Raw genomic sequence first — 17,138 nt, forward strand, 5'->3', positions numbered from 1 at the left:
ATCTACATGGAGAAAAAAGCCAACCTACCAAAAAACCAATAAGAGCCTTGGCTAGAACACAATTCAAAACCTCTCAAACCCAATCAGTGCTCTTTGCTGTTTTACTGCCCATCCCTGAGAGTAAATAAATCATTTTTAATATTTTTAATAAAGTAAATAAATTTTACATTGACAAGAATGATGCTTAAGTTTTTTTTCAAAATAGGAAATAAGCCCCACTTCATTTTAGTTTAAAAAAAAAAGAATGCTCTTTGCAAAGACCACTATTTATAACAATTTTAAATATTTGTATCTCAATTTTAATCTTCTTTTTACTAGGTAATTTCTGTGTTTTTGCTATTTATGTCACTCATTTGCTTATAACCCATTATTTTACAATTTTTGTTAACAGGAGGATTTAATTGGTAATGGAGCAAAAGTACACATAAAACTTAAAAGAATGCTGAAGCGAGATCTCTGTTTTCCTGCAGTGAAAGAGTTTTACTGGAAAGAATCTGACTGCCATCCAAGAAAGGCAAAAATACCTATGAAAGAGAGAACACACATGGTAAACGTCTTCCTTGTTGTCTTTGGTCTAGCCTTCTTGGCCAAAATCTTCTGTAAACTTCTTTAATTTCAACAAGTCATGTTCATTGACTGTGGGCTTTGTGCTAGATAGTGACCGTAACATATCCGACTGTCAGGAAAAAGAAGGGGGGGGAGTATTAGTAATAGATTTAATGGAATAAAAAACATTTCATTATCAACATTCCTAACTTTTGCCTACGGTTAAATCTGAAAATCTGCATCGTGCCATAAACTACTGACAATAAACTCTCCTGTTTTCCTGAAGGACATCTTTGACCAAGTTATTCCTTTGCTTAGAAACTTTCAGTTGCTTGCCTTGTCCCGATCACAACTTTCAAAGGCTCCTCAGCACCCTAAGGAAGTACAGTCCTCTTAGCCTGATGATCAAGGCCTCCAGAATTAAGTCCCCGATCGCTTTTCTGGCCGTATCTGTTTATTCCTAAACAAGAGAGCAGTTGTCCAAGTGCAACTCAAAAGGAATACAGTCATTCACTTATACTTATGTGAAACAGAATAATACCATTTAATCAAAATCAACTAATCAAAAATTTTAACTGTTAGTTAAAATTACAATCAAAGTGGTAAGAAAATATACAAATATCAAGGATTCATTAAAAAATTAACTTCTAGGCCATGTCTCCTATAAAACAGTATGGAAAACAGTCAAAAGAAAACTTTAAAAAATAAACCAAGGATTGCAACAAAAAAGGATTTCTGAATAATTTCTCAGATAAGCATTGTGGTTGATTAACACATAAATATATCTATGTTTACAGATATATTTCTCTCTATATATGCATACAAACTTATATACATATATGTACATATTTGTCTATATATCTAGGTCTACACATCATGTGAAAGTTTCCCCTTTGAAAGTTACTGTTAATTTTGACATATAGATTTGAAAATCTATAACTAAAGCAGAAGATTTTAAAAAGTGACTGTTCATCAATAAGAAAACATAAACATAATAAATGTACCTTTTCAATCGCAGTAAGTTCCCTAAAATTAATATGGCTTACAAAATAATAAAGTCTTATGAATTATTTTATTTCTTCCAATAGAATTTTTATGAATAGTTTAATTCCTCTAATATAAACAGAAATGTAATTTTTTATAATAAAAATTTTGTTTTCAGAACTTTTTAAAAGAGTAGTGCATTATTTAAACTTTCTATGAAGCTTTGAGAATAAAACAGAAAAATAATATTATGAATACTATGATTCACACATTAGCGTTTCTGGATATTTTACAAAATCTGAGATTCAGGGAAAAAAATTTTAACCAATCCCACCATTTTGGTGATAATATCCCAGCTATAAGACCTATAATGTCAGAAACCTGTATGTTTTTAAAAATAGCTTATTCACTTAAAATGTCCTTGAAGCCCAAGAAAACATTTTAAAGATAATTATTTTGTATATTTTACATTCAACTAATCTTTAAAACTTTTTAAGTAGTTAGTATTAACTTTTTTGAACTAATTTTAAAAAACTGAAAATTTTATCTGACAAATTATAAAATACAATTTTTTTTGGCTGCACGGTGCAGCATGCAGGAGGTTTAGTTCCCCAACCAGGACTCGAACCCGTGCCCCCTTCACTGGAAGCATGGAGTCTTAACCATTGGACTGCCAGGGAAGTCCCCATAAAATATAATGTTTTAAGATTTTTCTTAAAAGCAAACAAAATGTCAGACCATGCAAACAACTGGCTCCAAAAGTTTATCCCCAGGGACATCCATCCACGTCATCTCAATGGCACCAGGATCACCTGGAGAACAGGGTGTTAGCAGATCATCTACTATATTGTTAGGATCAGCTTGTGAAGGTCCGCGAACCTGGAATAAACAGTACAACAACAGAACAAATTAAATAAACATTAAGATTTAGACCATTATCAGGAAATCTGAAAATGTACTATTATTTTATGTTTTGTTAAAATGCTTACTTCTGAAAATAAACAGAAGGGTATACAACAAAAAGTGCAATTAGCTCTGGGTGATGGGATAGATTTTGCTTGATTTTAATTTTTTTCTTGGATGATTTTCTATATTTGAAATTTCCTACAATAACTTACTTAGATGATCATAGGGAGAAAATAAGTTAAAATAAAGAAACAATTACCTGTAGCTAAAATTTTCTTTTTTTTTTCCTAATGATTATTAAGTGGTCATAACCCTAGAGACCAAAATTACACACTGCTATATTTAAAATAGATAACCAACAAGGACCTACTGTATAACACAGGGAACTCCGCTCAATACTCTGTAATAACCTAAATAGGAAAAGAATTCGAAAAAGAATAGATACATGTATAACAATCACTTTGCTGTACGAAACTACCACAGCAACGTTAATCAACTGTACGCCAATAAAAAAAAAAAAAAGACCTACTTAAAAATTCCTTTAAGTTACTCTGTTTCCATAGCCGAGAAATTTCTGTGATCTTTGGGAGGTTTATTATTGTGAAATTACTGAATCTTTCTGTCTTTCCCCACAAAAACTCCTTCTTCAAATATAAGTACAAAATGAAATGCCGAATGTAATTTCAGTGCTATCTTACAACTCATAACTGATTTAAAAGAAAAAGTTTTAATAACATTCAGAAAAAGAACCTTTGTGACATACAGTCACATATAATATTTAGAAGGCAACACACTTGTATCAAACCAGGGACTGCTTTCATACTTAATACTTGTTTTACAATGATCAATCTTAAATACTGTCTCAGGATTGGGGTGGGGTAGAGAAATAAATATTTTCACTTTACTATGTGTATTTTAGTGTCTGTCTTTGCTCACAACAATTTCAGTGGCAGGGGTTTTGTGTTTTTTAACTATTGTACTCTGACCTACCTCTGGGCCCAGATTAGTACTTATACATTTAATAAATAAAATACACAGGCAAACTTGTTCTTGCTAACTGAAAAATGGAGAAGAGGGAGCCACAGAAAGATCTACTATAGTTGGTGATACAAAAGGCCTGATGTTAAAAGAGATTTGCCTGGGAACTCCCCAGCGGTCCAGTGGTTAGGACTCGCTGCTTTCACTGCCGGGTTCAATCCCTGGTCTGGGAACTAAGATCCTGCAAGCTGTGCAAGCTGTGCAAGCTGTGCAGCACAGCCAAAAAACAAAAAGAGAACGAAAGAAAGAAAGAAAAATGAAATTTGGCTGCTTCACCTTTATCCTCCTAACAAGGGCCTGGCTTTAGGGTCATACAAGCCATCCCTAGTAGTTATACAGAGAACTGAATGGAAAGTTCTGAGTATGGAAGGACTGAGTTCCTTCTAAATGGCCAAGAGAATTTAAGAAAAAACACAATGGTTGTGGCATAAACTTGATTCTGAGCTAACTGTATTTCTCTCAGTAATGAAATGGCTGAAGAAGAGATGAGTAATATTTACTGGGCTATTCAGGTACCATGACAGCTGTTTTATGAATATTCCTTCATTTCATTTTCATAAGAGCATTTCAAAGTAGTATTATCATCCTTACCTAAGAGATGATAAAAAATGAGACTTAAAAAGGTAATGCAACTTGGTCAAAGAGGTAAAACAAGTAAATTGTAGAGTCAGGCTTCAAATCCAGGTTTTAATTCAAGCTCCTCATTTAAAAAAAAATCTTTACTGTGGTATATAACAGACATATATGTGTATCCGAGTCATGACATATTAATTGGTCATATACTAATGGATTAGGTTTGCTAACAGTGTTTCAGGATTTTCACATCTACGTTCATGAGCATACTGGAGACTGCTGCCCTCAGCAGGAGAGCTGGTCCAAATTACCTAGTCTACTGTTACTTAAATTGAATATCCCAAGACCACGGTCTTTTCACAAAATTCTCTCTCAAACCATATACACTCAAGTCATTCATGCAGACCAAACAGTGCATGGGAGAAGCAGGAGAGGAGAATGGTTGAGGCTTCTGAAGTACACCTTACCTAGAGAAAAACCACACCTCCAATCCTCTCTAGCTGTACCTTGGCAAACTGTGTTAAAAACATCCAAGTCCCAGTTTAATCATGTTAGTCTAGGACTAACCATCAACAGGTGGCTATATGTACCTTTTGTAGAGCTTCTGTGAGGACCAAATAAAATAGGAAGATGATGGAGCAAACACAGTGCTGGGCACGTGAATATTTAAACAATATTAGCTATTATTATTTTTACTTTATTAATGAGGTGTAAACGTACCAGATTCTGCTCGAGGATATTCTAGTTACATCAGAGACAATCATAGATTTAAGTTTCTATATTTACATCAAAATAGTAAATACTTCAAAAATCCCTGCATACAAAGTTTTAAAACACTTTGGGAGAACTTATTTTCAATGAAATGGAAACATAATCTTTTATGTAAATCTACTTATTTATTATACAAAACTGAAATCTTCCTAAAATTCTTCAAAGACAAGTCAATCATGGTCTCAAAACTTGATTTTAAAAATATATGAAAAGATGGATAAAAGTTCCTTACCTTTTTAAAATGAGTAGCTGACTGTACTTTCCTAACTGGCTGCATAAGTGCATCACGTACAATGACACTTATGTCTGCCCCTGAATAGCCTTCAGTTTTCTTCCCAAGTTCCCGGACATCTGCTTCTGTCAGACTGTTCTGAGTGGTCCCCAAGTGCAGTCTAAACATTGCTGCTCGGGCATGGGCCTCAGGCAAAGGAATATAAATTCGTTTCTCAAATCTTAAAATGAAAAAAAAAAAATTACATCAAGAATATTACTATATAATACTATTTAATTTCTATTAAAAATTAGTTTTTCAAGAAGAAACAAGATATTGAGATATTCTCATTTATACAAAGTTAAGCTGAATAAACTAAATGGGCCCATATCCATCAGAGTTAAACAGATACAAATTCAGGTTAATAAAGGGAAAATATCCAGAACACTAACAAAAAACAAATAAAACCAAAATAGCCAGGGAACCAGTCTGGAGTGCTTTAGTTTTTCTCACATGATTTTTGAATTATTTTAGCCAGAGTGTTCACATGTCTGGAATTCATGACACAACATGTCCTACAGGATTACAATTTCCTGTAGAATGACACTCTGCACTCCTGATCAAGGGATTAATACGATTAAAAGTGTGAAATAAGAGATGACAAAAGAAATTACTTAAATTCTAAAGAGTTAAATTACTCAAAATCTTATAATTTTGCTTGCCTTCTTAGAATTTCAGCATTTGGAGATACGGTGGAAGCAATGAGGGACAATTTAAATGGGTCTGTGGAGGGGGTGCTTCCCTGGTGGTCCAGTGGTTAAGACTTTGCCCTCCAATGCAGGGGGTGTGGGTTCGATCCTTCATCAGGGAAGTAAGACCACGCATGCCTCAGGGCCAATAAAACCAAAAAAACATAAATGGGTCTGTGGAGACATTTTCTTCTCCAGGTAATTATTCTCTGTGGCAATAAGAGGAATTTTTAAAGTTTCCACCATCTCTAGAGATGGGTTTAGAATTAGGCCGTTTTTCAAAAATAACCAGCGCATTTCCTTTCTTGATACTGGATGGTAATCTAACATTCTGGCAAACCATCAAGTGAACGGGGGTAAAAGCAGCAAAAACTGAAGTGTTCATTTTTACCATGCACAATTAAATCAGTGGGATAGGGAACTGTGAAGCAGTGAAAAGTAAGAAGTCTGTATACCTTTCCTGTAGCTCAAGTTTCATATTCAGTTAAAAAATTATAGACAGAATTTTTTAACTGAAACTATATCTTTCTTAGCATACTTTAACTTGTAGAATTGCCATTTTGCTAAAATTTTATATTTAGCAAAATGGAAAAACCTTCAATGGAAGGTTTTTCCATTGAAATATCAAACTATATATGTAAATTTCTGAAGCATCAGCGCATCTACTAAGCTTAATTAGAACTAAAGTAAGCATTAGGTAACATACTTTCTGATGTGAAAGATTCCAGTAGGTGTAAATCTTGGATCTTGAACACAGCAGGCAAACAAATGCCTGCCTCTCTTCCCCAAGGCAGGGGTCAACAGGGTTCGAGCACATTAAAAAACATTCTGAAGTTATCAGAATGCCTCCTCAACTAGACAGAATGGGAATTAATATTCACTTGTTATATTGTAATTAGAAATAAGATATTTACTGTCTCATCATACCTTCGCCTAATGGCAGAATCCAGAACCCAGGGTATATTTGTAGCTCCCAGAACCAAAATTCCATCGTTGTCCACACCAACCCCTGCATCAAAATAGGTAATGTTTTAAATAATTTGTCATTTCAAGTGTTCTTTGAACATCATCTGTGTGTTCTCTTATGAACGTGGTACTTTAATGTTAAAATGCCTCATCTTGACACTTTCTGAAAAAAACTGTATTTAACCACATTTCTTATTACTAGAATATGATGCAAATATTCCCTAGAATTTCCTAAACTGTGGGAAAATACTATTAATATTCTTTTCAAAATATTTCTTGAAAGATTTAATTTGAAGTTTACATATTCCTTTTATTGATATTGTTTCTGGCATGTTATAAGTGAATATATTAATCTCTTCACTATTTATACCAACGAGATGATTACAACTGGGTAAAAATTATGTATGCATGTGGATCAGAATGAGACATGGCATAAGACTTGGCCTATAAGAACGGAGAAATTCTGCTTGAAATTTTTTCCATTACTATCATAATAATGGTTATACAATAAAGAGAAACTATTTTAAAAAATCAGTAACACTACCTTGCATTTGAACTAGGAACTCTGTCTTAATTCTACGTGCAGCTTCACTTTCATTTTCACTTCTTGAACCACACAGAGAATCAATTTCATCAATGAAGATAATGGAAGGTTTATTCTCTCTGGCAAGTTGGAATAAGTACTTAACTTGCCTAAAAATAAATAAAGGTTTCAATTTCTAAAAAAAAAATAGTAAATGACACATGGCAATGAAAAAATTAAAACAAAACTATATACCAATATTATAGGAACTCTACAGACTAAAAAGTCTCATCACGTTTTGATCTTTAAAATAAGATTACTACATTTGGATAATTCATTTTATGATTTACTAAACCATGCACATATCATATATGCTATCTTCTCTCTGTGAAATAAATTCCAAACTAGGGACTAATCTAACAGAAATGAATACCACCTGTATTTATAATAGCACTTTTTTTGAATGTCTATTAATGATATAAGAAACCTATTACTTTATAGACTGAAATAGTGACTATCAGGCAAAGAAAAATTTTTTTAAAAAATCAATTTACTACTTACTTTTCACTTTCACCTAGCCACTTAGAAACAAGGTCAGAGGAAGATATTGAGAAAAATGTTGAGTTGTTTGCTTCTGTTGCTACAGCTTTGGCTAAATAGGATTTTCCTGTTCCAGGTGGCCCAAATAACAGGATTCCCCTCCAAGGTGTTCTCTTGCCTAAAATTTGCATTAGAAAAATAACATGAGATTTTCAAGACTGTTGACTTCAGTTACCAGAGACATCATCCACAGTGAAGAGTACCGTGAAGAGGTTTCCACTCTAAAGCTAGCCGTAGAATAAAACAAAATTTAAATAAATCCATCTAAGGTAAGTATGTCCCAAGTGTACTTTGCTTTTTCTAGAGACCACTTTGTCAAACTGTGTTTATATAGCTATAATCCTTCTAAGAGGAAGTTCATTTGCTTGCTCACTCATTCAACCACTACGTATTGAAACCATGACATGTAGGCAGAGAACTATGAATACAAGGATCTCTGCCTTCCAAGGCCTTCCAGTCTATTAAAGAGAAAAGAATTCAGTTAGAAGGTACTTCCTGATCATCTACTATGTGCACTGCTCAACATCAGAATATTGTAGGAGGAACTACACTCACAGGGGAAGGGCATCTGGAAATAGATTTTTTAAGTATTTATGACCTTTGGAGGAGTGAAATTAACACAGTTTGGATGACTCGTGAAGTTCTACTCAATTCCTGATTCCACAAGGAAGCACAGGTTATTTCAGGTGGCAGATTCCCATTCCAGCGCTTGGGTAATGATAAGCGGACTCTACCTTAAGTACTAGTTTTGCCAAAATATAATAGCAAGTGAACAAGTAAATTCTTTGTATCTCAATTCTGCTCATGAGAAATTATAATGCTGCCTTAAATAAACCAGGCTGGGTTACAACTGGCAATAAAATATCAAATACACATTAAAAAAAACTACTAGGTGTAAACTGTGGGTGGACACATGGTGTCTGTAAAAGAATGATAAACAGATGACTGATGGCAAAACTAAATATCATGTTTATTGTTATGAAAGCCTCAACTTTTACTTGAATTCTATTTGCCTATTTTAAATGTCTGCAATTATAAATCAGTGTGCCCTTAAGTGTGGTACATATACCATTGGTGGCAATGAGATGCTTTTAGGTGGTATACAAATACTTTTCAATTAAGTAATGTTTAAAATGCATTCTATAAAAACACTACTTTTTCCATTTACAGAGATACAAAGAAGTCTTCTAAAATAAAGTTACTAAGTAAAAACAAGTGAGCAAAACAATCTATGGTATTGGAAGTCAAATATGGGCAAAACAATCTATGGCATTAGAAGTCAAAAGAGTGATTACCTCTGGGGAGGAAAGAGGCAGAGAGGGAGTTCTAGGTTACCAGCAGTACTTTTTTATCTGAGTGATGATTATACAGGTGTACTCTGATAATTTATGAAGCTGAACAATTATGGGTTCCTGCATATCTTTGTACATTATGTTACAGTTTAATAAAAAGTCTGCTCTAAAAGTGAGTGATTTAAAGAAAAATATTTTAAAAATAATGGTACATGTATATGGAAAAATTCATGAAGATGATACATATAGGACTCATGTTTGGGAAACACTGGTATAAGTAACACAACATAAAATGAGTTCAACCGTATTTTTGTACCTTTATAGGGTTATGATGTCAACTTTTACACTGTTAGTTTCATATTCCTGAAGTGAGGTTGTGAGTCGTACCTCGAAGCTAGGTGGACAATGGGTGGCCCACGGGTTCTCGCTCTTCATCACTGCTCTATACGACATCACTGTCTGGACCTGTTCAGTTTGAGGCCAATATCACAGATTTGCTCTCTACATAAACCAGCTTGTTTTTAAAAGGAAAAACCTCTGTTTCACTGTTAGATTGTGGGTATAGCCATATCACAAACACAGGCTATCAGTCACAAAAAGGACAATGTGAAGGAACGGTTCAGCACAGACAAACCACCTACTGCTGGAGCTGTAACTTCAACTGTACCCAGATGGTGGGTTAGCAATATTCTCCTTGCAGTGATAAAGAGCTACTAGAGGATATGCGCTTCCTATGAAACTGTTAAATAATTTTAACTCCTCTGTTTAAGAAACGGAAATACTCTATAAGACTAGTACATGTCCACTGCAAAAAAATTCAGATGAAAGTCAAAGGAGAAAGTAAAAATCACCCATAATCTCATCTCCTAGACATACATTAACATTTTTATGTCAATCTTTCTACACCTATTTCTCAGCACACACATTTATTTAACAATGTGGAATCATACTATACATACTATGTAACTTGCTTTTTGATCTTTACAATATAGGTGGACATTCTTCTATGCCAATTATAATGTAGATCTAAATTTCTTAATGTAGATGGTATCCTATACTCTAATGAGTGCACAGTATTCTACTGTATGTCCATGATTTACCCTATGCCCTACTGCTTGACATTTAGTTTTTTTTGCAATAAATATATTACAAGTATGTATATGCATATGAAATAAGTATCTGTGTAAAGATATATCACTGCCTTACAACAGAATTAAGGTAACAACTCGTGATATAATGACAAGAATTCACAATACTTTACTTCAGTCATCAACACATTTAAAAAAAAATCATCAAAAATAATTATTTAAAAGTTATCTCACCCGTAAAGAGATGAGGAAATTTAATAGGCAATATCACAGCCTCTTTCAGTGCTTCTTTGGCTCCTTCGAGACCGGCAACATCACTCCATTTCACATTTGGTCGCTCTATAACAATGGCGCCTACAAAAAATTAGGTCATCTTTAAAGAGGACTATTCCATCAAATTTAGAAGACAACATGAAATAATGATGAAATACAGAAATGCATTATAACTTTGTCTGGAAAAGTTCTATGTATTAAAAACATTTCTGGAAGTGTGTGATGAGCACGAAGTTGTTAGGGAGCAGTGAGGGGGAGTTGGGACCTGGGGTGGGGAGCCAGGTAACCTGCGGTAAGGTCACTTAACTTTCCTATCTCCACTTCCTCATGGTGAAGTAAAAACAATACCATCTGCCCAAACTACTTAGACAGGTTAGTATAAAGATCAAATGATGTAATGAACAGGAAAAGCACAAAACGTTACAAAAACTAGTTGTAATGTTTGAGTACGCTGATTCTGGAGTATCTCCTATTTCTCCTTTTAACCAAAAGAAACGGTGATCTAATGCTCTCCTTAACTACAGAAAGAAAATATACTTAACGACTTTAACTGAAGATAGGCAGATGGATGGATGGACAGATAGAGGGACAGGGGAAGGGAGGGGCGAGGAAGGGACGGGGATGATGGAGAGGAGAAGGTGTACTCTTACAGACTTGCAATACTTCCCCAAGATGTGCCAAATTTTCTATTCGGCTTCTGAATAGACCTATTTACCATTTTTGTACATTAACAAAGTCATTCAAATGATTTAGTTTTGGGACACAATATATTCAAAAGCCATAGCAAACTGTTGCAGTAAGGAGAAGTAAAAATCAGTAAGAGTCCACAAAAGATTTCTCTTACTATAGCGTGCTGGCAAAACTTTCCAGATCTTTTATCAAAATCTTTCCCAATTTTCAGTATATAGAAATTGCTCAACTACAAACTACAAAGTAGCCTGTTCAAAGGTGATGTGTAATTGTTTTAAGTATAATATCACCACTCACACAATCTACTATTATCTATGATATTACTTTTATGGGTATTTTTTTTGTTTTGAAAGATCATCTGTTATTCTAAGAATGCTATACTCTGCAACTTACTTCCCTAAATTATGAAAATGATTAGTTATACATTAAAATGAAATGAGGGACTTCCCTGGTGGCGCAATGGTTAAGAATCCGCCTGCCAATGCAGGGGACATGGGTTCGAGCCCTGGTCCGGAAAGATCCCACATGCCGCGGAGCAACTAAGCCCGTGTGCCACAAACTACTGAGCCTGCGCTCTTGAGCCCGCGAGCCACAACTACTGAGCCCATGAGCCACAACTACTGAGCCCGCACACCTAGAGCCCCTGCTCTGGAACAAAAGAAGCCACCGCAATGAGAAGCCCACACACAGCAAGGAAGAGTAGCCCCCGCTCGCCACAACTAGAGAAAGCCCGCGCACAGCAACAAAGACCCAACACAGACGAAAATAAATAAGTTTATGAAAAAAAAATGAAATGAAACCATAAACACTTCTAGCATTCTAAAAGTTCAGACTAAGTATAAATTAAGAAAAAAAGCCAATTCACTTTTTCTCTTCTATGTCCCATACAGATTAGTAACCCTACATGAGAAAAATATTACATCATCTGATAGGATTTTGTGTCAGTTAAACAAAAGTAAATTTATATATAAGCATTATCTGGTCAACTAAAATTTTTTGTTATGAATTTTCTAAATGTGTCATAATTTATCTTCACATTTAACTAATACTTTTCTCTTTAAAAGTTTAAGCTGGGTGACTTTGGAATGTTCAGTGATAAAAGACTATTTAGACAAAAGTAGTATCAATTATTAGACATTGATTTTTAAAATTAAAAGAGAGGGATTATTAGAAAATAAAAGCCAAATAATTTGATAATTCCCAATTGTACAAATTTATCCATTTTTTGATTATACTATTTATTACACTAATATGTTATTTAACCTCAAAGTCACTGAATATCAAAATTAACAGAAAATTCAAATCATGAACTTTAATTTTAATAATAAAATATTACACTTAATGTTATAACCTAAAACAGAAGTAAAAAGATTTGGAAAACTGTTTCAGGAAAAATGAGGAAAGATTCAAAAAAGGATATTATATGATGAAATCCATCAGCAAACCATAAAACTAAAAGATGCAGAAAAAGGACTCTCAGATACAAAAGGCTAGGACTCCTTCACATTCCATTTCATCCTGAAATTCCAAATAAATTTCCTCATTTAAATGTTTTAAGCATCTGTATTTTTATACATCCCTGGGCCTTATCAGCACTCATAGGAAATGTAAAAAAAAATTCCTTATTAAAAATTGTACCTTTTTCAAGATTAAAGATACAATCCAATTTTTACTTCAGTGGGGCAGAACCAGAGAGAGGAGGAACAAAACCGAAAGAACAGATAGAAAAAGCTTTTTGCCTTACAAGTAAAATAAAGCCACTTGGCATGGACCACTGGGTTGCCCAAAAATACTTACTGAGGATGAAGCATGACCACACTGCTTGAGGCAGTGGAAACTCAGTTACTGCCCTTGGACTACACCCACCATTGACGCTGGCGTGGAAAAATACCCTCGTTAACTGTAGTGTTTTCAAAATACTATCCTTATAGTATTACCCTATACATCCCAGAGGGGTCGGTAAGACAAATATTACCAAAATGGAGATTAGAATAGCAAGATTAAAGGTCTGGCCAAGCTAGGTAAGTTCACCAATCACTAACTAAGGCTGAGCCTGTGTAATGGATATCTTTCCCAGATATGTGTTCTATTCAGCAAGATTCAAATGAATAAAACACATGTTACCAGTGACTGAGCATAAAATTCAACTTGAAAAATCATTAGATAACATATCAAAGAACAATCAAGTCTCAGTAACTAAAGAAGCCAGCAATTAAATAGATGCCTTTTTAGATACACAGAGCTACTATTTATTGAGTCCTTAGTACTGTCAGATGTAATATTAGGCAGTTTTTACATTGTCATTAACCTTTTAATTGCCCTGAAAGTATTCTTAACTTCCATTTTAGAGTTGGGTCTCAGACTCTGAGAGGTTAGGGAACTTGCCCAAGACTAAACAGATTTAAGCAGCAGATCCCAGAGCAGAATCCAGATGTGAATGGAGCTACAATCTATGCCCTCTGGATCATGCCACTTCACTACAGTAGAGGAGAAAGGGCTTTTTATAGGTATGGAAGGTAAAAAACTGAAAGCGGAAAGAGGGAAATGTAAATGGGAATGCTGAAATAGGATAAAAAAGCAGATTAGGAAGAGCAGGTAGGAAACATGAAATAAATAGCATCAATGAATAAGCTACAGCAACAGCAATAAAAGCCAAGTGTGAGTCCTAATGCATTCTGTTCCTCTGACAGGAAATTTCAATACCATCAGATTTTATAGTAAGCTAATAGTATAACTGCTACCCTCTCCAAAAGGGGGCAAATAAGACAAAATGAAAGAGAGTAAGCTTTTTAAGGAAGATACAAAATGAAACTATTTTTACTGCATGGAAAAAAACCAACCCATTAGAGACCCTACAGAGCAAATCTTATAAAAATGGTCTCAACAAAGCCAGCATGTAACCACTGGGAACCAAAGCCAGTTCTTGAACCTCATTTAAATACAGGTGGGGAAAAAAAACCCAATTCAAATAGACAATTCACTATGAGCTTTTTAAAAATAAAATAGTAAATTTAAAAATGAAATCTAAAGCAACCTTGAAGTTGACTCTGTAGTTTCTTTTTTTCAGGATCATCAGATTCTCCTTCCCCATCACTGTCATTCCTAATAAAAAGAATTTAATATATTCAAATAATCACTCATTGCTATCAAAGTAAGGCAAAAAATAAAGGAAAAGATTAACCTGAAATATCCGTAATTTAAGTGGCAAAGTAAGACATTCACATTAAAAGTTAAGCTTATTTTATTACTTTTCAGAATATACTAAACAAAATAGTAAGCAGGCATATTACCCATCAAAATGGAATCATGAACAGGAAATGGACAAAACGATCAGAATGAAGTCAGGAACTAGCTCCAAGTTCCCACGACATACCTATTTATGTACTGATATTAATTCATAAATGCATGACCCACACCTCATTCCACAAAAGATTTAAGATGAATTACAGGAGTGTTGTAAACAATTAACAATAAAAAAAATCAGGACCAGGCAAACTATATATTACAACAAGAAGCCATAACTAGGAGGAAAAATATCCCCCAAAACATCAACTATTTAAGGTACAAAGGTGCATAACCCTTAGCCCAGGGGTTCCAAAGGATGGATGAAGCTTTTGATGAAAATGAACCGACCCCAAAGAACAAGGAGATCAATGCACACATTTCATATCTAGGGATTTATTCTGAGGAAACAATTTTAAATGAGTTCAAGGATTTGACTACAAGGAGAATCATGCCCATATTGTTTGCAATAGGGAAAAAATTAGAAATAATGTATATTCAATTATAAGGATTAGCATGTGACAGAATACACTGCAATCTTCAAAGCAAAAAATATGGCATTACATTATTTTTCACATATAAGACATAAGGGGGAATAAAAAGATTGACAGGTTTTATCTCAGAATGGGCTTGCTTGGTTATCACAGGATGGTGGGGTCTATGGGTAAGGTGGAGACTGCAAACTGATTCACCCTGACATTCACCCCAACCTTCTTCTACTGCGCTTTCCTGTACAGTAAAGACTGTACTTGTTATAAAACTGCCCTTCCCAGGCTCCCCTGCAGCTGAGGCTCCACAGGAGACCAAAGTCCTGCTGGAAGGCAGAAGCAAGCAACTGAGGTAGGGGCTGCATGCGAGGAGACGCCTGTAGGTGAAAGCACTGCTTTGCTGAGGGCGCTGTGGCAGGGCCTGCTGCCCACTCCCCGGCACCGGAATGCTGGGCAAGGGAGCTGGCAGCAGTGGGATCCCTGCTGGAACTACCCTGGTGGAGGGGGGCACTTCTCCTAGCCATATGGAATCCAAACTTGACTCCCTGGCCCTCGAATTCTGTAAGGGAATGCACTACAGGGATCCCTGCTTTCCCAAAGTTTGCTTTATGCCACTTTGCTTTTACGAAAGACCTACATTAGTACCTGTTTTCAGTAACTGAACGATATCCAAAGACGATCATCGCTTTAATGAAAGCAAAAAACGGAAATAGCATTTAGTGTTTGTTTTGCAGTGAGCTCTTATGAGGCAGCACGCACCCTGAGCAGTGAGAGGGGCCCCACCAAGAGCCTGCCGAGAACCACACTCCATCTCAGCACCAAGCTGCCACAGCTTTGAACTGTGTCTGTGAGCATCTGTGCTTTAGCTCCATTTATTTTTGTGCATCCATTAGCAAGAGGTAATTGCTTCTCTGCTTTACCCCATTTCAGCTTAAAGTGGGTCCCGCCATCCAACACAGAACTGGTATCCCCCTGCTAGGCAGACATCTTAGGAGGGACACTACACGGTCTCCAAGCAAGACCAGGTGAGGCTCAACTCCCAGGGGAGAGGACGTTTCTGCGGGCCAGGGGGTCTCAGCGAGATCTGGGGGTCCAGGTACTTGAGGTCAACTGATCCTTCCCAGCAGCTTTCATTTCATTTTCATCTGGAGTCCCAGTCTTACAATACATGCCCTAACTTTCACATAAGAAACCCAGTGAGGTTCAACTGATTTTGAAATCCAATAAGCTACGAGATCAGCTGGGGTCTAATTTTTGTCACGCCAATGCTAGAGCTGTAAGATAAAATATTCTTAGGGTATCAACGGAACTCCCCGGTTCCCCGACCATGTCTTGAACAGAGAATATAAAACCTTGAGCTTATAAGTTTTTTCAAACTCTCCCATGTAATTTGAAGCAGGCTGTCAACCCTAGTTCTTAAAATGGCCTTTCGTAGTAGCCACAAAGCCCCCAAAGCACTGCCTTCAGGGCACTCCATGCCTGGTGACCACAGGGATTATCTAAGTTACTTGTACCACTGCTTACCATGAACTGTAAGTATTACATCCTATAATGCTAACCAGAATTTCCTGCCTTCATATCCATCGAGGCCAGATAACCCCACCCCAGAGTCTTGTTTTCTCAGAGTATGTAGTCACTTGGAACCACTTCTGGCACCAATGAATAGAATGATCAGAGGATCTGGGTAGAATATGTTCCCACTGCTCAGCACAGAGCCTGACATGCACACATTAGGTGCTGAATATATAAATTCTGCATCTGTAAGTGATATATCCCCCATCTAGGAAGACATTTCAAAAATGAGTTTTGATGTTTATAAATTATGCTGTGTCGCTTTCTTTACAACGATAAAGTAAAGCAAATCTGATGCAAATCCACATCAAAAAACTTATATATCCAAAATTTGTTTTACATTACCAGAGTTGTTTTTCATTTTGTCCGTGTGCTTAGTACTAAGTCAATACTACTAGTCAAAGATTCAATTCACAGATTACTCCTACAATTTTAAACTTCATTACATAATGGCCAGAGAGTAAAGAAGTGAATAGCATTCCTACCAAATGTTTTTTCTACTACTACCAGGCAGTCAAGGAGAGCAATTTGAGGTATATCACCCCCGAAGCTTGGTAAACTAGGGGTCCACAAACTTTTTCCGTAA

At 35.6% G+C, this 17,138-nt stretch overlaps 1 protein-coding gene across 1 annotated transcript in view; it reads right to left on the minus strand.

Annotated features, from left to right (window-relative positions):
* Positions 1-480: 480 nt before the first annotated feature.
* The window catches only part of VPS4B (vacuolar protein sorting 4 homolog B), a 29,650-nt gene continuing 12,992 nt past the window's right edge, over positions 481-17,138 (minus strand). Inside the window, exons 4-11 of the mRNA XM_079718273.1 lie at positions 14,245-14,312; positions 10,482-10,601; positions 7,829-7,985; positions 7,289-7,437; positions 6,706-6,787; positions 5,051-5,270; positions 2,269-2,409; positions 481-676 (exon numbers count right to left, since the gene is read on the minus strand). Of these exons, the coding sequence (XP_079574399.1) occupies positions 575-676; positions 2,269-2,409; positions 5,051-5,270; positions 6,706-6,787; positions 7,289-7,437; positions 7,829-7,985; positions 10,482-10,601; positions 14,245-14,312 (1,039 nt within the window). The 3' untranslated portion in view covers positions 481-574. The remainder of the gene's footprint in view (positions 677-2,268; positions 2,410-5,050; positions 5,271-6,705; positions 6,788-7,288; positions 7,438-7,828; positions 7,986-10,481; positions 10,602-14,244; positions 14,313-17,138) is intronic.

The sequence above is a fragment of the Hyperoodon ampullatus genome (genome assembly GCF_949752795.1).
Source record: "Hyperoodon ampullatus genome assembly, chromosome: 13".
Taxonomy (NCBI): domain Eukaryota; kingdom Metazoa; phylum Chordata; class Mammalia; order Artiodactyla; family Ziphiidae; genus Hyperoodon; species Hyperoodon ampullatus.